Consider the following 24,271-nt stretch of genomic DNA (forward strand, 5'->3'; position numbering starts at 1 on the left):
TTTGAAAAGTTATTCTGTGCTTCACTAATAGCTTACGTTATTTCCTGAAAATTCCTTTTCGTAGACAAGGGCATGCCACTTCTCTGCTGGATGCTCCAGCAAGCCTTGTTTACTGTAACCAGGAGATGAAATTTCCAAACACACCCTGGTGTTTACAGCACTTGGAGGGGCATGTGGCCTGCCTTTCCAGCCTCTCTCAAGCATGCGCCCCACCTGCTTTTCGGCTTTGGCTTAAACAAGTTGGTTGGGCCACAACACAAGTGCGAGAACATGAGAATGTGAGATGCCACAGGCCAGGTGACATGCCAGTGCTGAAAAGCTGGTACATGGCAGGGCATCATTGTGTACATAGAAAGGCCACATGCCACACCGAAATGTGGCAGCCACTTCTCCCAAATTAGATGAATAATTTTCCTTTCATTATGTTCTCACGAACATGTTATAAAACAATAAGCCTTGAGCTCCGTTAAGTCCAAAAGTTCAGGGTTTCAAATGAGTGACAAATGAATATTCATGTTATTTCAGAGTTGATTGACAAGTAGAACTCGTTTTTAAAGCATGCCTGTGTATGATTTAAGAACTATTTTTTCAAGGCAACAGAAATCATTCTCATAGGTATGAGTCTTCTTATGTGGCCAAATGCTGTAGAGCAGCAAATAACTTTTTTTTTTTTTTTTTTGTCTAATAAAGCAGGAGAGAATTTACTAGAAGAGATGTTGTAGGATCTCACAGGGTTCCTCCTAGTTTTCTCTGAATTTCATACTCCTGTACGCTATCACCAGGTCCATGCTGCTAATGCAACTGCAGTTGAATTCATTTCAAGTGTTGGCAGGAAAGGATAAGGAAAAAATAATTACACTTTTAAAATTCTGTTGAGTCTAGTGTGAGTTACGGAATTCATAAATGTGCAATGTCAGGTAACCCAAGGTATTTTCTGAGTTCTAACTCTACTGCTGAATATGTATGTGAACATAAAAGTTGAATAAATTTTTCTATACTTTATTTTCTTCATCTTAACAATGGGAAACTCAATCCAAAGCCAAAATACCTCCGAAATGTTTGACGAATTAGTAATGAGCATTTCTTTCTTGATGAGAGGGCATCAGCAGAAATCTTGAAAGAATCGAAGGGGTTTGTCTCTGCTATCCAAACTTTAAACAAGAAAATAATCGTGGAATTTGTGACTAATAACATTTTTTCCTAGCATGATATATTTTCAAATTTACAGTCTTTAAAATGTCTTTATATGTTTTGTGTGTTCAGCTGCAAACCATGAGCTTCCAAGGAGCCCAATAGACCTCGTTATATCCTTTGTCATAGATTTCACGTAATAGAAGTGAATCAACGATTTTTAGAAACTAAAACTTATATCAATATGTAGAGAGCTGTACACTTTCAGTCTGCAATTTAGACTTACATCCTATAGTCCTTGGCTTTTACAGCTGCTTCCTAACTTTCCTAAAATAAGTCACCATACTTGAGTGTGCAACAGAGTGTACCTTGTAGGGCTATAGTCCGCTTTCAGATGAACAGATTCCTGGTCCTGTTTGCTACAGCCAAGCACTGTTCACCTTCACCAGGAACACAGCATATTCATCGTTTACATAAAAGAAATGCCACTGATACTGTGCTATGCTTATAATGTTATGTTGCCTAATAAAGGCATTTTGGGGAGTTTATTTATTCCCTTTCTGTTTGCTGAGTAAATTATTGCTTGTAAAAGGTTATGCTTCTCCAGAGAGCATTAGAAATAAAGTCTCTGTTCTTTTTACCCAAAGTCTGGGCGATTTCCAGCATTTTTTAAGCCTAGAGTTTGAATAAGAATGTCATCTCTTTGAAATAGTCTGCTGAAATAGAGATTTAAAGCTCAGACACTGCCTCTTGATGAATACAACAGACAGAGAGGATAGTGAGGGGAATCCTTAGACCGTGTGGAGACAGCTTCTTATTAGAGAGCTCTGGTATTAGTATTCACCAGAGTGGGTGAAGCTTTGGGGACTAAGTATGATTTTGAATTCTGAATATCCAAGCAGAATATTCAGATACACTTTATATACTCCATGTTTTAAGAAATATGTATATTTCAGTTGAGAATTTTTAAAAAGTACATTATCCTTGTGTGAACATACTGAGCATTCACACTGACTCTCTGGGAACTCTGTAATTTCTAGAATATTTTTACTCTGAAATATTTTACTCTAAAATATTTTACTCTAAAATATTTTACTGGTAGTATGGAATTAAAATTGTAAACCGAGTAAAAAATGCACTAGTAAATTAAATATTTTTCCTGGACATTTTCATTCTCCTCTCCTTTTGGTCTTCATTCTTTCTTATTTCCTGTTCACATTTTTCCATATGCCTGCATGTACCAATAACCAACCCCCCCGCCCCCAGACCATGCACACTTCACGAGGTTATAAAGATGTCTTTCCATTGTCTACTGACTTTCTTGCTTTTTGATTTTTTTTTATTTTAGCTTACTCCTTTTGAGACGAGACATAGATGAGCTGGAGGTAACACTTGGGAGACACTCATAATTGACAGATGAAGTGAGATTAAACTATTGTACCCTGTTTCACATCTGCCGAAAGTGGAAGCAATGTTGGTCCCATCCACTTAAATTCGAATTGGTGGTTTAGTGTCAAATGTGCCATTTTAACCAATTTTAGAAATGGTATCTAGATTAGAGTGGGGTAGGCAGAGTATCCCCCCTTCATAGTTTATGACACGTAGTAGGGCGTTAATAAATATTTGATTGAGTTGACTAGGAAAATTGTCGTTGTGGAATGTGTCAAGTCACCTTAGAATTATTGGACTATGGCTATGCCGAGGAGAAATAATTTAAAAAAGGAATTGATTCTGCCCTAAGGGCCAGAGACTAAGATAAAAAAGAATTTTTGAAAAATAAATGGGCAAAAGAAGGGACTAATATTTTGAACTGGTGAGCATATACTGTTCAACACAAAGGATAAAGCTATATTTGCAGCATCTAGACACATTGGCTGTTGAAGCCATTTGAAAAATTGAGAAAGGATGTGTTCATGTTATAACTGGGGGATCCAATTTTCAAGTTTATGTTTTAAAATAAAAGGAATGTGTAGATGAAAACATGAATTTTTCATGTTGAAATTTACCTTACTATAATATTTTCAGACAAAGATTCCACGATGAATTTAAAACAAAGAATGGAACTTACAAGAAAATAACAATGTGTTTAGATTTTGTTCAGCCTGCCAAAATCATAGGAAACTATAGTCACCACCCAGTGCCTTTTTTGAGTTTTAGGGGAAAATGCTGTGGGTTTTTTTTTTTTTTTGATGTTTTCTCTTTTAACGTTTTTAATGCCCTCATGAATACTGTTTAAAATGTATTGAATCTGACAAAAGTGTAGATGAAGATGAGTCAGAAGGACACTGAGAAATGAAGTGCGATCATATTTTGCTAAGGAAAAATCAAGTGATCTGTGATAAAAAAAGGGAACTGATACCAACACGAAACACAAAAATATCTGAATCTAGTTATTCCATCAAAAATACTATAATCCTGGGGTGCCTGGGTGGCTCAGTCGGTTAAGCGTCCGACTTTGACTCAGGTCACAATCTCTCAGTTCGTGAGTTCGAGTCCGACATTGGGCTCTGTGCTGACAGCTCAGAGCCTGGAGCCTGCTTTGGATTCTGTGTCTCCCTCTCTCTCTGTCCCTCCCCTGCTCATGCTCTGTCTCTGTCTCTCAAAAGTAATAAATACACGCTAAAATTTTTTTTTAAAAATACTATAATCCTGGACTTTAGCTTATTGTTACAATCTTTAAAAAAAAAAGTTTATATGTTTTGAGGGAGAGAGAGAGAGAGAGAGGACAAGCTGGGGAGGGGGAGAGAGAGGTGGAGAGAGAGAATCCCAAGCAGGCTCTGTGAGGACAGTGCTGGCGCTCAGTCTCACAAATCACAAGATCATGACTTGAGCAGAAATCAAGAGCTGGACGCTTAACTGAGCCACCCAGGCACCCCTTATTGTTACATTCTTTTAATTTCTGATTGCCAAAGTTTAAAACCTCTGCTTGCATGGTGCTCAAAATACATGTAAGTAACACTTGGGAGACATTTATAAACCATCAAATACATTAGCAAATTTCTTGTATTTCATTAGAAGACTATTTCAACCCATTTTAGAATACTGAGATTGATAAAGAAGATTATTTTACATGAAAATATTCTTACATTAACTATATGATTTGCCAAACCACACATGGAAATTTAAAAAGAGAACGATATATTTCTTTGACCTGAAAGGAAGACCACACATGTACTTCAGTGGATTGAAAACAGCTGTGTACAGTCTTTGGCAGAGGCAACTTTTTTGAAAGATTACATCTGGATGGTCAGTTTGGGTTTTGATACAATCACCATTAATGTATTTACATATAAGTATAAAAATATGCTGAATTGCTTAAAAACATTTTTTAAAGTTGAGACATCCACGCCTTCAGTGGAATTCAGTGTTCTGTTATTTTTTTTCTTTTTCTTGCATTCTACCAGGTAAATAATTTTTGTTTTTAATTATTATCTATCTATTTATTTATTTATTTATTTTTTTTTTTTTTGAGACAGCACAAGTGGTGGAGGAGCAGAGAGAAAGAGAGAGAGAGAGAGAGAGAGAGAGAGAGAAAGAAAGAGAGAGTCTTAAGCAAACTCCATGCCCAGTGCAGGGCTCAGTCTCATGACCTTGAGATTATGACCTTAGCCAAAGTCAAGAGTTGGTTGCTTAACTGACTGAGCTACCTAGGCTCCCCTATAGGGTATATGATTTGAATAAAACTGTTCAAATGCAAGTATTAACCCTTAAATTTGAGGAATGGTAAGACCATTGTAAAAATTAGGAAATCTTAATTCTGTCCTTAACTGTTGAATTTACAAAATGAAGCTTTGCAAAATGATTTCATCCATATAGTACTCAGTTTCCCTGTGTAGCAAGGTTAACAATACTTTTTATTTACGAGGATTTTTTTTTTAATTTTTAAAAAAAAATTTTTTTTCAACGTTTTTTATTTATTTTGGGGACAGAGAGAGACAGAGCATGAACGGGGGAGGGGCAGAGAGAGAGGGAGACACAGAATCGGACACAGGCTCCGGGCTCCGAGCCATCAGCCCAGAGCCCGACGCGGGGCTCGAACTCACGGACCGCGAGATCGTGACCTGGCTGAAGTCGGACGCTTAACCGACTGCGCCACCCAGGCGCCCCTTTACGAGGATTTTTAAAAAAGATATCAAAATTAAATGAAATCTCAGGGCACCTGGGTGGTTCAGTCAGTTAAGCGTCCGACTTCAGCTCAGGTCATGATCTCACATTTTGTGGTTTGAGTCCCGCATCAGGCTCTGTTCTGACAGTTGAGAACATGGATCCTGCTTCAGACCTGTGTGTCCCTCTCTCTCTGCCCTCCTCTGCTTGCACTCTGTCTCTCTCTCTCTCTCTCAAAAATAAATAAACATTAAAAAAATAAAAGAGAAACTAAATGAAATCTTGAGAAAATTTCTCTATTTACAAACTGTCCTTAGCCAGAATTAATATTTTCTCTTTTGCCAGACAATTTTCAGAATTTATTGCAATCTTGTTTTTTGGAAAAAATAATGTATTTTATTTTGTAGCATAAATTGGAATCAATAGGCACTGAATTAAATAGGTGTAAAGGAGATAAATTTATTATAGCAAATATTTTCATTTATTATACTTATTTTTATAATGCCCTGTCAAGTGGCAACTCAAGGCAGCACGTGTTGAATCTAACTGCAGTGTTATAGTCATAAAAAATGTATTTATAAGACCCCGTTATCAGACATCTTCTGTGAATCTAACCCTAAAATGTAAAGCAATAACCTGGGAATAGTTATGAATATCTAAAGATGCAGGAGTGACTTTCAATGGGATTTCCTCCTCCACTTTTCCCCTTAGAAAGAACTAAAAAGGACTAAAGATACCAATTCAATACATGCATTTTTTTTCCCAGGCATCAATTTTCTTGGAAATAAATCTGAGAAGTAAAAAAATAATTTACTCTCTGCATGGGTGTTTGCTGTAAGAACTTTCACCATGATGGAAAGTGAATGGAAAGGTTAAGTAGAAGACGTGCATCATTGCTGTAATTTGTAAACTGATGTGATAACCTCATGTTTAATATTTTATGGAGTAGAAGGTGAATGCTAGAGGGAGAAATGTCACTTGGAGATAAGGGAAATCATATGCTAAGAATGTGTATAAATGTGACTGAGAATTAACTTGAGTGTTTCTTTATTAATTGATAGACTGGTGTAACATAACGATGAAATAATGAAGGTATCCTAGCAACCATCTTTTCCTAACAACTGTGGCCTGTAAGACTGTGATGACTGTCAGCCACATTTTATTAATTCAGGAGGGTGAGCAAAGATAATTTCAATTAATAAAACCTCTCTACCAACAAAGTATAATGTAGATTTGATCATACCTATTACCAGAATTTTTTTAATTTAATAGTATAAAATAATAGTATACCTAGATGAATAAATTATTTTAAGTTGGTAATATTCCAGTTCTGAATAGTAGTAAAGACACTCTATCATTTATTTAGTTGATATACAATCTGGAAAAAAATATCTTTAAAAAAACCCACAGAAACCTGTCAATATTATGAGATCTCCTTTTAATATAAAATATGAAAACACAAAAATAGGCATTTGCTTATTAGCTGATATTTCTAGTTTTACCAGCTCTATTATTCCAACAATATCAGAATGAAAACATTATATGTCCTTGTTTTGATATTATAAACACTATTTCATTCCTCTGTTTTATAATAAACATTGGTGGGCTTTTTCTCTCCCAATATGGAATTTATCCAAATACTATTTTTAGTGAATTAAAATTGATATAAAGAGTACTTATGAAGTACCTACTATTTGCCTAAATGAAAGATCAACATGACACAGTCATAAAAATACCTCTACCAAGTTTTTAGGTCTATTATTTTCCCAATTTCTATCTCCTCTGATTTTCTTTTTAATGTTGATTTATTTTTGAGAGAGAGACAGCATGTGAGTGGGGGAAGGGCAGAGAGAGAGGGAGACACAGAATCCGAAGCAGGTTCCAGCGCCTAGCTGTCAGCACAGAGCCCAAAGCAGGGCTGGAACTCACAAACTGAGATCATGACCTGAGCCGAAGTTAGACACTTAACCGACTGAGCCACCCAGGCACCCCATCTCTCCTCTGATTTAATATAGAAATAATTTATCTAGTTCCTGTCAGGAAAACAGATATCTTTCTACTCAATGTAAATAGAAAGGGATTTGATACAGAGAATTAGTGAAGGCAAGAAGGTATAGAAACTGCCAGATACTTATGGCAATCACCACTACCTCTAACAATGACGTTAATGATTTCAAAAGAAAATACCTGAAGACCGTTGCAAATATGTCACACCTACCAAAACCCACATATCTACCCACTGCAGTCAAAGGGATAATATGTCTCCTGCTTCCTTTCTACCTTCCATGTTTCATGCACCGCCTTGCACTGGGAGGATCTTACCTAGAACTCTTCTGACAGAAAATCTGAGAAATCTAGCTCTCAGCCTTCCAGCCTGTGCAACACAAGGAACAGCCAAGATGGAGAGAAGTGAGCTGACTTCCCAACAGACAATATGGCACAAATATCAAGCCAGAGAACTTTCCCATGGGTGATAGTGTGGCAATTCCAAATATAACAGGAAAACTGTTGGAGGGATCTGTAGCTTGGGATTGTGTTTGGTATTTTAGTAACTAGAGTAGAAGAACCACAAAAATATCCAAGATATTGAATGGTATATCTTCACTTATATCACTATTACCATAACAATTTTACCTGTGTTCTGGTAAAGCTTAAAATTTATCTTACGTTTTTAGTAAGATACCAATATGATTGCTAATCTGAATAGATCTTTGTAAATTTGGAATCATTTAATCTTATTTAACTGCTGAATTCTATTTACTATTAATATATAACCAGAATAGGCTATGAATAATGGAGATTTTTTAAAAAGCAACCCCAAAAATAAAAGGAGTGCTGGTTAACTAGCAGAATTCGTCTTTAGCAAGAACTACCCTGATACTATATTTTTAAGTTTAGATGTCAGGTATGCTTACTGTTTTCCACACTGAGGCAAGTAATCCCATTTTTCCCCCTCAGCAGCTATGAAACAATTGATGAATTGCATAAATGAAAGAATTAGGGCTTTCTGAGACACGCTTGGTTGTGACGATGCAAATAGATCTCTCTCAGGACAGAGAGGTGTCTGTCTTCTTCACCATTTCACGCCAGAGCTTAGCGTGGTGCCCGGTACATCTAAGGAAACCAGTATATATGTGCTGAATAATACATGGCTAGTATTTAATTTGTTGCATTTAACTCACTTATTATTTTAGAAATTGGGAGTATTTTTTCCCTACAGGAATATACTGGCACAGAGGAAGGAATTTCAAAACACGCCATTTTTAATTCTTAATAATTGTTGAATCCGGATTCAACAAAAACAGAAGTACAGAGATTCACTGTCCTCTACTTTAGATATGTTTAAATGCTTTTTGTATAAATTTTCTTTTAAAACATCATTCCAGGTGATCTGATGGTAACAATCACAACAACCATTCTCCTGAGTCAATAGATAGCATTACTGTGTGCAGTCTTCTGTGAAAGAGTCTAATACTGGCCTGATACCTGGGACGCACATTTCTTCCTGACTCATCTTCACCCTCTGTCTGTAATATATCAATAATAACATCACTTCCCACGGCTTTCTTTGTGTGCCTCCTATAGAATAATACAATAATACATCAGCTATCATTTGTTTAGTCTAAGTGGCAGGAATCATGCTTTAAATATTTTATTTCATCTAATACTCATAGTGATCTTATGAGGTGGGTTCACATGTTTTCCACAATGTACAGAGACGGATTAGAGACTTAGAGACGCTGAACCAATTACTCAGTGCCACATAGTTATTATAATAAAGAGCCATGATTTAAACCCATGACCGAATCTGTCCAATCAGCAATAACAACAGTCTCAGTGAAGTAACGTGGTAAATTGCACTTCACTAAACCCAGAGAAAGCATTAAGTAGGAATTGAATGACTAAACGGTAGATCTTTTAATATCACTGAAAGCAGTAAATATATATTGAAACACTAAAATACATACAGATAGATTGGTATAAAGCTGTAAATATTCAGTACTGCTACATTTCTTTGATTCCATGTTCATGAGTTAGGAATATGATACAAGAAGAACTTTAAACAAAGCAGAGAACTGTAAGTCAAAGTTAAGAATGTGTGTAACTGCTTGATATTAAGAAGATGAGAAGAGGGGTGCCCGGGTGGTTCAGTTGGTTAAGCGTCCAACTTCGGCTCAGGTCATGATCTTGTGGTTCACAGGTTCGAGCCTCAGGTTCAGGGGTTCCAACCCCATGTCCGACTCTTCGCTGACAGTTTGGAACCTGGAGCCTGCTTTGGATTCTGTGTCTCCCTCTCTCTGTCTACCCCTCCCCTGCTCTCACTCTGTCTTTCTCTCTCTCTCTCTCTCTCTCTCGTTCAAAAATAAATAAACATTAAAAAAAAAAAAGATGAGAAGAACATTTCCCCATGCAGACTTTTAACAAGCTATTTTTTTTCTTTATTTTTTCCTCATTTTTAAAGTACTTTCAGTTTGATGTTTTAATCTTGAGTTTTTGGTTGTGTGATTTGGGATATTCTGAACTTTTTTATTCTTTGTTGGCTATGATCAGAATCTTTCAAATTACTTTTTATATTTCTAGAAATGCCTGGCAAACTTGAGATGATATATGGCAGTAGTTTAAATGCAAGTTTCTGTTTTGGAAAGTTCATTAGAAATAATTTTCATTCTAGACTTATTACTTATTGTTTAAATAATTAGCTCTTGACTCTAATTGAGATCAGTATCTGTAAACTATATTTGCAAATAATTTTCATAAATTTTATTAGTTTACATAGTCATCTTCTTGTCCCAAAATTTCCAGAATGAAAATTAACACCATGTGATACACAGTTTATATTGTCTTTTAGCTATCCAGCATAATGCTGGTGAGCAGAATAAATGTTTATTATTACTTAAATAATAATAATAAATAATGTATAATATAAATATTATAATAGAATAGAAAAAATATAAATATATAATAATATAAAAATAATACACATATATAATCATGCAATATAAGAAATAATATGAAATAAAGAATAAATTTGGGGCACCTGGGTGGCTCAGTTGGTTCGGTGTCCTACTCTTGGTTTCAGCTCAGGTCATGATCTCATGGCTCATGAGTTCGAGCCACACATCAGGTTCTACACTGGCAGAGCGGAGCCTGCTTAGGATCCACTTCCTCTCCTTCTCTCTCTGCCCCTCCCTTTCTCGTGCTCTCTCTCTCAAAATAAATAAATAAACTTTTTTAAAAAGCCATTAAAAGAAATAATAAATTTTTAATCTTCAGAATAAATACAGAAATAAATATTCAGAACAGAGCAAAGAAAAAGAAGTTACAGTGATCCATAATCTGGGTGAAGAGTCCCTAATTCTTTACAAATGATTGCCTCATTAAAAAAAAATGAATAGGATGAAATTGTTTTCAATGTCAAGTTTTACAAAAACCAACTTAAACTTTTGAAAGTTGGTGTTACAACTTCTCCTGAGAGCAACTTTTGAAAGGCTTCTTATCTGATAACAGTAAAATGACTGTTCAGAGAATAGACATAGAATATCTCCCAAATGGAAGACAAGTACCCAGCAGTAAAGTCACCTGTTCCTTCCCGCTGAGTTGGGCTGGCGCTACCCCTCCAGCCGTCCTTCAAATCCCCGGGGAAATGTGGTCCATTGATCCACCGCTTTCCCACCATCTCTCTCTATCAAGCTTAGATCACAGGGCCTAAGGATCTTGACTTCTCCCCTGCAAACACTCTTACTCTTATCCTTCTCTTTTCCCTTAGCATTCTTCTGGCAAGACCACAATTGTAATCATATTCTTCCTTCTACCACTCTTGCCTCTTCCGAGAGGTGGCTGAAAGTTGCTGAAGAAAAGCTCATGACCACAATCATTAGTCGCACTTTAGTAGAGTGAATGACAGAATTGTCAGACAAACACTAAAGATCCTCCCATATTCCACGGTAGACTTTTTTTCCCTCACTCTTTTAGACAACTATTTCAAATTTTCTACCTCCTCAAACTTCTGTTTGAGGAAACTCAGCTGATGAGAAACTCAGCTGATGACTTCATACTTCCTTAGTAAATGAGATACAACCAGATGAAAATCATCTCTTCCTGTACCCACAACATTTTTTCGGTCACTGTTTTACCCCTTATGGGTGATCCATTTATGGGTAAATAGATTGAGCTAAATTAAATGAAACTTTTTATATAATGGAAAAATGGGTACAATTCCTACCGAGGCCAACCATTAGGACTTCATTCTTGCCATTATGCCCTTTCTTTCCTGCATCATCAGTTTTTCTGTATGTTCACTAGCTGTAGGCATAATACTCTAAAATAATAAAGGAAAGCAATCTTGAAAATTGTGAAAATCTCAGAAGAAGAAATAGGCATTCACATATAGGAAGAATGCTGAAACATGTTGATGGATCAGTGTAGCACTGACCGATTTGCCCCGTGTAATACCAGAGTCACCGAGTATTGCTGTTTAATTTTTTTGCAGATGCTGAGTTCCATGAATCTGTGGTGTAACACCATATATTCTGTCTTAGTCTGTTTAGGCTACTGTAACCAAATACCATAGACTGGATGTTTTATAAACAACAAACCTTTCTCACAGTTCTGGAGGCTGAGAAGTCCAAGATCAAGGTGCCAGCAGATCCAGTGTCTGGTGAGAGCCTGCTTCTTGGTGCATAGCTGGCCATCTTGTCGCTCTCCACTTATATGGCGGAAGGGGTGAGGAATCTCTCTGGGGTCTCTTTTATAAGGGCGGTAATTACATTCATGGGGCTCTACCCTTATGATTTAATTATCTCCTACCTCCAAATACCATTGCATTGAGGATTAGGTTTCAGCACGTGAATTTAAGGAGGACACAAAAGTTTATGGCATATTTTATCCATCCAAATTAGCCCACTTCATTATTTTCTGTTTTAAATAGTCCTCAGTCAAATGATCCGAGGATCAAAAGATGCAGTGATGTGATACCATGTTTACTAGAAAGATTAAGAATCTTTAGGAATAATAATTGTAATCAAAGAAGCAGTAACAACAATTACTCCTATTCATTGAGGTATTTACTGTGTTCAGGGAACTGAAAATACTTTGCAAATACTTTGCACACTTACATACACTTACAGAATAAACTTTGCAAAATTTAACTGATCTCTAAACGTGGCCTGTGCTCCGAAAAATTTGAGATGGATAAAACTTGGTCTGTTTTGGAGCAAGTTGCTACATTCTAGCTGGAACTTAGTGAGTTAACCCCAAGCCATCTGGAACATTCAGCTGTTCAGAATAACTCATTTCCAGGGAGCTCTGTATAGCTGAAGACTTACTGTATAAGTTTTCACATAATGTGAATAGAAATGTGAGTATTTGTAACATTTAAACACTCACAATTTCCATAAATGAAAGAAAGTTCAGTATGCGATTTATCATGACTCAGTTTTTTTCTCCCTCCTCAGAACAGTACTTGCATATTTTGGGTAGCTTTTGAATAGGTACCGCTGCAAAATGCAGGAGGTGACAGTTAAACATACGTTTCAGCATTTACAGAGGGTGAATCATGCTCTTTCCCAGTCATTTGGCTTTTCAAGATCCCTGTTAAAGAAAAGATGCAAAAACTCTCTCTTGTGGCTCTTTGATCAGTCACCAAACTTGTGGCTTTTAGAACACATCGGTTTTGAGAAGCTTTTCATGAAGCACCTTGAAACAGCTTGCCATGGAAATGGGAAGAAAGGAAGGCAGACGCCTGGAAAAGAAAATTTTTCTTTTAGTTAACATATCACAGAATGGGCTCTGTGCCCAAACTGGAGACTTCGGAGTTCTCATTGACATTAAAAAAGTTTCCTTTTTTTTTTTTTCTTGTAAGGCTGCTGGATTGTTCCTCAGATTCGAAGAAAATTTTTACTCTTGTTCTTGTCCTTTCTCATTTTTTGCACCTTTGTTTTGTAGGCATGTTCCATGTAAAATCTGTACCACTTTTTTCATGTTGAATAATTATGTCTCTCTGGATGTTTCCAGAAAGGTTAGATCTAATGAGTTCCTAAGAAAACACATGCAATAGTAACTTTCTTATCAGATATAAAGTGGTAGAAGACAGAGTTAGAACTGTCTTTCATCAAGGTAATATTTAGAGCTGAGCATATCAACATTTCAGCTCTGCAAATCCTAAGTTTGTTGCCAGACAGTATCTGGAGATTGTTTGGATGTTTTGATTAAATACAGATTCCTTGAGCTTCTTTTCTAACAAAACCAGAATTCTTTTCTTGTTCTTTGTTTTTTCTAGTTAGGTCTTATGATAAATGAGATGTCGAATTAATGACTCACATCACTGAATATAAAGAGTCTCTTTCATGATCGTAGTCACCTAAATTCACATATCCTACAGTTTATAACCTAACACACAGTCATGATGCTTAACAAATAAGCATTGGAATTTATACAAAATAATTGTTTGATAGAAACAAAACGAAACAAGGAAAAATAAGCGGCATTTTTTAAGTTCATAAATTATATTTTTCCAAAATCGTGCTTTTCTGTGTGCAAACAAGAAAGGATATTCTTGGTACATTTAACCAACACTGACTGAGTGCATCCTGTGTTCCAGACACTGTGGTAGATGCTGGGGATACAAACAGAGTATCCACCCAGGGGACTTTATGGTGAAATCAAAGAAAGGACAGTGATATGATGAAGGCAATGAAGTAAGATGCAAGCTAAGATAATGATGTTCAGAGAGGAAGACAGAGAATCCCAAGCAGGCTCCTCACTGTCAGTGCAGAGCTGGATGCAGGGCTCGAACCCACGAATCCCAAGATCGTGACCTGAGCCAAAGTTAAGAATGAGACATATAACCAACTGAACCACCCAGGCACCCCCAAAAGAAGTCTTTTGAAAAGAAAGATAAAGAAAATGGGGAAATTATCTGATGCTATTACAAACCAAAATAGCAGAATGAGACTTTCTAACAGGTGACCAGATCTGAATAGCAACCACCAGTCTATGGAAGACTCTAGGTAAAGCAAACTTCGCAGTGCAATTTTTTTGTGGGTTTCGTGGGGGGAGGGCATTCGTGGCAAACTGGAAAGCATTGGGAAATAGAATTCTTGACATGGACAAGAAAGTTTTCCCATTGGAAACAATTAAAAACAACAGAATTGTTTCCATGTGGTAGTTATAGCCAAGAAGACTGTCCATGAGCTCATATGGAATAGTCCCAAGGACACACACAAAAGTACTCAGTGAGGTTTTAGAGGGGATAGAAATTAGCAGGTGTGGATATGCATTGATAAAACAAATTATTGCTGAAAATGTGACCCCATTCATCCTTAGAAGCTGTCATGGCCTGAAGGAACACTTAACCATCTAAAAGCCATGCATAAAACAAGAACAAGAGGCAGTGAGGGTGGGAAGTTGATTGGGGACCAAATTATTGTTGGCTCTACAATGCCATGTTGAGAATTCTTAATTTTAGTCTGTCAGCTTTGATAATTTTGTATGAACAGATTTGAATATTTTAAATATTTATTTTTGAGAGAGAGAGAGATTGAGAGAGAGACAGAGAGGGAAAGAGAGAGACAGACAAAGAGAGATAGAGAAAGAGAATGAACAGGGGAGAGACAGAAAGAGAGGGGGACAGAGGATCCAAAGTAGGCTCCACCCTGACAGTAGACAGCCAGATGCAGGTCTCGAATTCACGAACCACGGGATCATAACCTGAGCCAAAATCAGACACTCAACCGAGTCACCCAGGCACCCAGAACAGATTTGAATTTTTAAAAGATAATCACGACAGCAGTGTTGAGAATGAATGGGGTGGAATAGTGAGTCAGAGCAGTGAAAGCCGCACAACACGGCAGTAGTTGTGGAAAAAAACAAAATGAAATAAGAGTTGTTTAGGAGTATGAACATGGATGGGTTGAATGTGTTTAACAGGAGGGATCGAGGGGGTGAAATATAAAAAGAAACATACATGGCTTCTGGGTTTCTGGCTTGGGCACAAGGTAGGTGGCGATGCCAGTCACTGAAACAATGATTATAGAAAAAGGGAAACATTTGGATAAAGGGGGGTGAGACTGGCTAGCACGTGCTGAGTTTCACAGATAGCTGGGTCCATACGTGTTGGTCTAGACTTCAGGCTATAAGCTGGAGTGGAAAATACAGACTTGCTGTTTTTGTCCTCTTGTGTTTTGTATGATATATTCCACTTAAATTACAATGCTGTTAATTTATACCAAGTTTGAATCCCTGGCCAAATAATTTATTATTTAATAGAGAATGTTCAGGGAAGATGAATCATGGAAGATTCTCTTTATATGGACTCGTTACTTTTCTTGATCATGGTGAATTTAAATAAATGAAAGATCTGGAAAAACGTTGTTTAAAGCTAAATTAATCCTAATGTGATCTAGGTTATTTGAACCAAAAATATTTATGTCTCATCTCACTTGACATAGCATCACTCCAAGCCAATTCTTATTCCTAAGAATTCTAGCACTGTTTTGCCTAGTACAGTCAGGCATGGAACTTCTCTGGATTAGGCTTTCAGAAGTTAACCCCTTGTCAAATGACAGTAATGTAACATTGTGTGTCAGGTATACTTCAATTAAAAAAAAAAATGTACTTGAAGGGAAAAAGAAAGTTGACCATATTTGGCTTTAAGATGAGGTCTTAATCAGGAAAGTATTGTGGTTAAAAGCAACTTTAGATCTCGGATCTGATCTGATTCTTAGTTGCTATATAACCTTTGTAAATTTATGTGCATTTCTGTACCTTAATCTCATTTTATGCAGAATTAAGGGTATAATAATATCTAACTTATGATGGTGTGAAAGAAATCAGTTGTGAAATAAGCTAGCCAGAAGATCTAACATATTAATAATCATCAAATGTGTTACCTATTATTAATATATAACCTTATTAATAGAATAAGGATAATTTTAAAAAAACACTGTAACAATAAAGGTTAAAATGGAAGCCTAGAAAGAACAACTGAAATACATTCACTAATGGAGAGTAAACCTCTTAGAGTCAGGAACTGTGACTTCCTTTAGTTTCTGCATTATCTGAGCATATAGTAACACTATAATAAAAGATAAAAAATTGTAGTAAAATATGAGAAGCACATTACTTAGTGTAAATTTTATATTAATATAAAAATATAAAATGTTATGTTTGGGCATCAATTGTACTTAATAAAACACCCCCAGGTTCAAAAAGAAAAGTACAAGAAAACAAAAATAAGTAAGCTTAAGAAAAATTGTGATCGTAAAACTCATAAAGAAAATAAAATTTAAAATTTGAGCTAAAGATTTCTGAAGAATATTTTGATATGTGTATACATTTAAAGAATACAAATGAAATTCAAATGCTAGTCCTCCAGATTTTTTTCACCTTTCACAGTGTAGTTTTTAAGGAGCATTCTGCCAGCAGAAAGCTGGGAAGCAGAGTTCAGTGCAGCGCGGCCTGAGTCTTCACTCAGGTCCAAAGCCTCTTGGGAATTCTGAGAAAGTTCCCAAAGCTATGGGCTTCCGCTCCTGCCTATCATAGGGAAGCCCTATCTTTGCAAGGAATGTTTTAGCACCATAAAATCAAACAGACCTGGTTTCAAACACAACATCATGAGCCCTGGAGAGTTACTTTAACCTCTTTACCATTATTTTCCTCATGCAGGAAAACAAAACAAAACAAAACAAAACAAAAAACACAAAAAAACAGTAACTTAGATTAAGTGGACACATTCTTAGAAAGACAGAAACAATTGAAAACCACTCAAGAAGAACAAACAATCTGAATAAGCATTACAATAAAAGAGGTAACATTAGTAATCACAGATTTCCCACAAAGAAAAGCCCAGGACCAGATAGCTTCACTGGTGAATTTTACCAAACATTTAAAGGAGAGTTAATACCAACCCATCAGAAAGTCTAAAAAATAGAATATGAGGGAACACTTTCCAAGTTATCTTAGGAGGCTGACCTTAACCTCATATTAAAACCAAAGACATCACAAGAAAAGTACAGAACAATATCCCTTTTAAATACAGATGTAAAAAATTCTTAAGTGCTAACACATTGAATCAGTGATATATATGTGTGTATATATGTATATTTGTATATATATGTACGTATGTGTGTGTGTGTGTGTATGTATATATGTATATATATATATATATATGTATATATATATATATATATAAATATATAATTCTGCTTGAGATTCTCTCCCTCTCTGCCTCTCAAAAAAGAAAGAAAGAAAGAAAGAAAGAAAGAAAGAAAGAAAGAAGAGAAAGGAAAGAAAGAAAGAGGAAAAGGAAAAAATCTTATAGCTCATATGTGAAAGGAAATTGATAGAGGCTTTCCCATAGGTTGTATATCATGTTACTACAATGATTTTGAACCTAAAAGAGAATTCTCCAAACTATCAGTAATATATTAAAAAAAACAGTAAGTTTGAATCAATCACCCTGAAAAAAAAACAACACAGAATTATCCTATTCTGTCTCTGCAGAAAGTTATAGCACATTGTTCTATAAAGGGACCTTCAAAGAATGCAGCCAAAATATGTAGAGAACTATTACAGACAAAGGACAGTCAGTTAATTAGTAAAAAAACCCAAAAACACAATTTTTCTAAATTTTGTGGTATTTGTGACACTTTCTCACTCTTTAAAGTTTATAATTTGTTGTGATTTTTCTCTCATGCAAAATAAAAAATATTAGTCATTAATTTTGAAGTTTTTTTTTAAATGTACTCTTTTTTTTAATATTTATTGGGGGGGGGGGAGGGGCAGAGAGAGTGTCACAGAATCCAAAGCAGGCACCAGGCTCCAAGCTGTCAGCACAGAGCCCTATGTGGGGCTTGAGCCCACAAACTGTGAGATCATGACCTGAACCGAAGTCAGACACTTAACCGACTGAGCCACCCAGGCGCCCCTTGAAATATTTTTCTTAAAGAGATTACCCAAGTAGCATGACTTTAGAACCCACAAAATCTGGATCTACCCATATGTGGCAATTAGCATATGGTAAGCACTACACTAGAAGAAGAGAAAAACACACTCCTTCTGGAAACTCCCATGGAGGTGTCAGCTTTTCCTCTCACCGCCCTGTCACATGAGAATGATGTTTCTCAGAATGGTGAATGTAACAAGATATGCTCACATGGTATGAGTCAGGTCATGGGGGCTGAGTACTAAAATACACAGGTAGCACATGTATTTCTTCAAACCTGACTTAATTAAGAAAACTATAACAAAAAATCAACAAACTAGGATATCCTCATTCTCTGAGAATTGAATGCTAGGTTCCAGTGTGTCCACCTTCATCCAAAACTGGAGGGAAAAAATCCACTTGGGTTATTCTTTTTCTTCCTTTGTGTATACCCTGGACATTTTGTCAAGAATTTAAGTTTAGAAACTCTCCCTAAAGTATACATGTGGTGCCTAAAATAATCTTGTCATCACAAGTGTCTTCAGCACTATCCAAAATAACCTTCACGATACATCAGTGTCTATTATAGTTGTCAAAAGCTTTGTAGTTGTCATGTATTTAATAACCTGAATTAAGAAAGTACAGATGAACGTAGGAGGCTAACACCTCCCAGGTTTACCTTGGATATGGATGCCAAAGATATCAGAGAAAGGGGGATCAACATATGATCCCATATGAACATTTCAGTATTATTCCAGATGGTTACCCAAAAAAATTTTGCTAGGGAAGTTATATTTACATATGAGAGGCCTATTTAAGTGATATTTGTAAAGGTAGGAAAAGTAACATTTTAAAAATATTATTCATTGCTTTGGGCCTTTAGGTTAATGAGAAATCCTTTAGCGCATATATGGTTTTTAGAACATGAACTCAGTGCTGATACCATGTGGGAGAAGCAAGTCCAAATGTTGAAAACATAAAGCAATAAGGCTTGCAAAAGTATAGCCAGTGGGGTTCATTCAGGAGATGAGGACTGGATGACAGATCTTCTAAGGCTGACAGTAGTCAGAGATGCCTAATATCAGCTCAAGCTGAGAAGCGACAAAGTAAAAAAAAAAAAAAACATCCTCTGGACTTGTCTCCCTGAGTATTCAAGCTTTACTTAAAAGCTTTAACTTTTCAAACTAAAAAGTTAGGTAAGGGTGAAATGGAGGAGGCAGGGAACCAAGCTAATATTGTAATGATAATCTCAAATAGATGATTCTGTCTCTTCTACACACTTCATTTGTACAAAAGAAGTTCAAAAGGAATTATGTAAGGAGCTTAGAAGTATAGATGCCTGAGTCACCTGTTACCCTATTTGTTGGCTTACGGTACCACATTAAACTTCCAACTATCCACGTCCATGGTCATGACTTTGGAATGTGAGCCTCATCTACCTCTCCTGGGTGGCATATTCAAGAACCATAGCTGAAAAGAAAAGTAGGGAATTATATATAAAGATCTATGCAAGGAAATCGCCATTACTACCAGAGGATGGGGAAACTTATCTGCGCTTGTGTCAGTAACATAAGAGAAGGATAAATGGAGAGAATATTTTGAATACTTAAATTTCGAGTTTTATCCCTTTCTACTTTCTTTGAATGTTAATATGGCACAGCTTTTGGAACATGGATGTCACTCAGCACTTAATCTAAAGCTTTACAGCAAAATCTAAGGATTTGCAATATTTTCATACAGACAGGAAAGAAATCTGATGGTTTTTATCCCGGAAAACAGCCTCTAAAAGTCAGTAACGTTCTTGGGTTTCACACTGCAAATAAAGTAAATGTGCTATGCTTCTTATTGTAAAGGCAAAATTCTCTCCCGCTTGGTTGCGTTCAATACAATGATGTCATTTTACTTCAGAAATGGCTATCATAAAAGTGGTCAACATGTACAAACTTCCAATTATAATATAAATAAATACTAGAGATGTCATGTACAACAGGATAGCTATAGCTAACACTACTATATGGTACGTCGGAAAGTTGTTAAGGGAGAAAATCCTAAGAGCTCTCATTTCTTTTTTGTATCTACATGAAATGACTGATGTTAACTTGACTTTTTATTGTGGTAATCATTTCACAAATCTAGGTTACCTCATCATGCTATACACCTTAAACTTACACAGTGCTGAATGCCAACGACATCTCAATAAAACCTGGGGAGAAATGGCTATTAGAATGTCGTAAGACTCAGGAAACACAGAGGTAGAGAAGGAAAAAGTAGGTTTTGTAATGCTCTTTGCTAGCTCTCTTCTTTGAATAGTCATTATGACCTTATTTCCCCAATTTAGGAAGGACTGAGTTGTACTTTGACATGCTACTATTTTTAAATCTACACATCACATCATTTAAAACATATGTTTTAATCAAATCAAGCAAAGATGTCTGGAGTGATTAGCCTGGGATTTTCATTCCTTGAATGCTCTTGGCGTGGATACTCAACCCCTCCTCTTTTACATTCCCCAGATACTATTGATTTCTCCAGTTATAAGCTTTCCATCACTCATGTTTATTTTAGCTTGTTTGCGTGAAAGCCGACACCATATAGTGACAAGAATCACATTCTGAGCCTAAATGCTTAACATTTAACAGGGATTTTAACTAAGAGACCCAACGATGCCAAGTGTAAAATAACCTGTCATTTCTGGATGGTCTGCTTTGTTTTATGAGAGAAAGGCCAAAAATTTGTTTTAAAAGAAGTCTTTCCAGAAGGCGGTTGTCACAGAAGGTTGATAAAACAGAAAATCAGAAGAATTTGACCATAGCAGAACCACAGAAGTACTGTGAAATTAATACATGTCTTGTACTTGTTGTTAATTATTAAACTTCTGTCCTTCCCTCACTCTAGGTGGACAGGAAGGATATGCTATCATTTTGTGCCAGTTTGTAGACAGACATGGAAGGGAGCATTTTCTGATGTAAAAAGGTTAATGCCAACAATGCAGGTGAAGGTAGGTAAGGATTTGATTTTCTTAAACAAAATTAATGTTCTTCTACCAGGAGTGATTGATTTAAATCTGCAAGCAAGATTTAAACTTAAAACACCAAGTGAACAATCAATAAATCCAATCCATACTAGTACCTGGAGCACAAGTGTGTAATGTTTGTTTACCAAATCATTTCCTTGGCATAAGGATAGCGAAGCCACTGGGGCAGCTCAGTTCTTGAGCCAGAGTGGGGGTGGTGCCACTACTGGAACCAAAGAATTTGTTATTAGATTTCTCACAAAAATCTGGGGAAGGCGATAATCGCCTCCCCGTGTGTATTTTGCTCGAGTGTCCTCTACCCCAAGTGCATGTTCCGCCATAACCTTGTAATACAAGCCAAGCCTCCTAACGGTCTTCGAACACACGTTAATTCACGTAGAAACAAACACTACAGCCGACTACTGCTAGGTTTCTTTGAGATGAACAGCGTATTTTGCTCACTGTGGGGAAAAGGCAGGAGGCGGCCTATTGTATGTTGTAACAGTTATCTCTGAATGAATAGAAGGAATTGCTTCCAAATGCAATAACAGAATTACTGTAGATTAGTGTAGCATTGGAGCTTTAGTGCTGAGGTAAAATTGTTTCCTCTATTGCATGACCATGATCTTGAAAGTTTTCATTTTGTTCCAATAATGGAGATGCTTGATCACATACTGAGTCAGGTAAATCACAAAGCCGACACTTCAGCGGTCCCGGGCAGGCCATAACTAATGCCAGAGCTGAGGACTGCATTAACCACAATTCGGGTGAATAAAATCCAACACAAGCTCATTTGATTTGGTTACAGGGGAATAGGGACTTTGTTCGGGAACACAATAATGTGTTTATAACATTACACAATAATGTGTTTATAACAATAACGAGAACAATAACAAGAACAACAAATGTTCTTGTTCCACACTGTGAAAAAGAAGCGCAGTTACTATTTACTGCGATCTGCAGTCTTTGATTGTTAGGGACAGCACCCCCAGTTCACCACTACTGGGTATCAATGAAAGATATAGAACCTTGTGAGGTAAGGGGAATATCGATATACATTTGAGGATGAAAGAGCTGAGGGACGGCAGCATTATAGTATCAATTACAATGACAAACGTGTGGCTGCTTAAAATTTTTAACTTGAAACATGGAAAGGGATTGCGATTCAGTGCAACACATGAATAGCCTATGGCTTCAGCTTTGAAGGGAATGACCCACTTTTCTTTTGTGTGTACTCAACCAAAATTAGGTAGCACCTTGCGTAAAATGTTGATAAATTTTAGATCGGATCAAGCAATACAAAGTTGAACAAAACTATAACTTCACCCTTTAAATGTGCATATTGGAGAAGAATGATCACCTTATGTTAGATGTGATTTAGGTAAGAACCAGACCTTTCTGGCTTCATGAGCTCATAGTGAAAGTAAGAGTCAGCAGATGACAGAAGATGGGAAATATTGCTAACAACAACAACAATAACAACAACAACAAGCTATGTAAACACCAGCAAAACTAAAGTGCCCTTTGTTTAAAATTAGGAAAAAAATCCAGGGAAACAAATAAGAAAGTCATTAAAGAACATGATTTTATTATTACCAACTGCATCCCAATTGGTATCCCATCTAACCACCCCAATCCACAAGATTCTGTGGTTAAAGAGGCTTAGGGATTGAACCAATGAGCCTTCCAAGGTGAGTTAGTGAACAGAGGAAGTTTTAAATGTGTTAATCTTAAGACATAAAATGCAATTGCTATACTTTGCAGTTAGAAATTGGGGTTTGTTTTAAGGGTATTAGAAGATACTAGAATCAGGGGACCTAGAACTTCCAACTTCTACTTCTGGTTTCCGCCCCTTGTTCCATATGAGACTCACAAGGAGCCGTGAACTCAGAGGTAAGGACAAACTCAATTCAATTTGCCCTAATTCTTGTTGGCTAGCCCCCAATGTCCTGTCACCTGGACATCTGGGCTGAGCACTTGGCTTAGACTCATGACTCAAGAGGAGTCTCTGGATCCATTTCTCTCCATCTTAGTTGCACCTCTCACCAGTACCACAGTTGGTGCTCACAAATGAAGAAGGCATTCGAGGGTGTTGCCATGATACCTCAATCTGGGAAGTTGGTACATTTGACTCCATCAGTATTTCCTTCTGACCAATCAAATTAACTCCACCTTCTCCCCAAACAGAGGATGGGAGTTGGGGAGGGCAAGAAAGGGACTAGAAGAAAAGAGGCTCCAGTGGAAAAAAAGTTATGCTTAAAGCTCCTCTCCTATCCAGAGGCCAATGACTCCACATAGAAAACATGCTTAATTCAATTCCATGAGCAGCTAGGTTCTATCACAAAGGGAAAGGGAGGAAAGTAGAGATACGACATGGTTCTTATTCTCAAAAAGACTCAGGTCTAGCAGAAAATGATCTCTAGCCATAATATCATGTAATAAATGTTTTATGTCTTGATAAATCAATTTACATAGGAAATCCAAGGAGGGAGTTATTGTTTCTGCTCTGAGTATGAGGGTGGTTAGAAATGACTAAAGCATAGACATTTGAGAAAGGTATTTAAAGACAAAAAGTAATTTTAGCAAATTATTGAGATTAAAGACATAGTGTAAGGGGAAGGGGGAAGGCAAAGAAGGCAATAGAAGTTAAGGTAAGGAGATCTGAAATTACATAGCATAGATGCTTAGTACTCTGGCTAGAGATCTGGGGGAAAAGGAGGAACAGGAGACAAGTGCAGGCACAATTCACAGACTCTGGAGGTTCAGCTCCAGAGCACTGCAATAAAGCAAATATCACAATGAAGCAAGTCAAATGAATTTTGGGGGTTCCCAATGCATGTAAAATTATGTGTACACCATACTGCTGTCTATTAAGTGTGCAAAGCGTTGTGTCTAAACAATGTATGTACCTTAATTAAAAAATGCTTTATTGCTAAAAGTGCTAACCATCATCTGAGCTTTCAACGATCATGCTTGACATTAATGGCTGCTGACTGATGAGGATGGTGGCTGCTGAAGGTTGGGGTGGTTGTGGCAATTGTTTTTCTTGTCTTTTATATATATATATATATATATACATATATATACATATATATATACAT

The 24,271-nt window shown here is 36.6% G+C and overlaps 1 protein-coding gene across 5 annotated transcripts in view; it reads left to right on the forward strand.

The window, feature by feature from the left end:
• The window catches only part of TRIQK (triple QxxK/R motif containing), a 291,286-nt gene that overhangs the window by 240,430 nt on the left and 26,585 nt on the right, over nucleotides 1-24,271 (forward strand). For 2 of the 5 annotated variants that reach the window (XM_049633158.1, XM_049633161.1), the window contains one exon: nucleotides 21,053-21,455. In XM_049633158.1, the coding sequence (XP_049489115.1) occupies nucleotides 21,053-21,305 (253 nt within the window). In that variant the 3' untranslated portion in view covers nucleotides 21,306-21,455. Of the gene's footprint in view, nucleotides 1-21,052; nucleotides 21,456-24,271 lie in introns of those variants that run through there. The other 3 variants (XR_007458465.1, XM_049633157.1, XM_049633160.1) reach the window with 3 other exon arrangements.

The sequence above is a fragment of the Panthera uncia genome, chromosome F2 (assembly GCF_023721935.1).
Source record: "Panthera uncia isolate 11264 chromosome F2, Puncia_PCG_1.0, whole genome shotgun sequence".
NCBI lineage: Eukaryota > Metazoa > Chordata > Mammalia > Carnivora > Felidae > Panthera > Panthera uncia.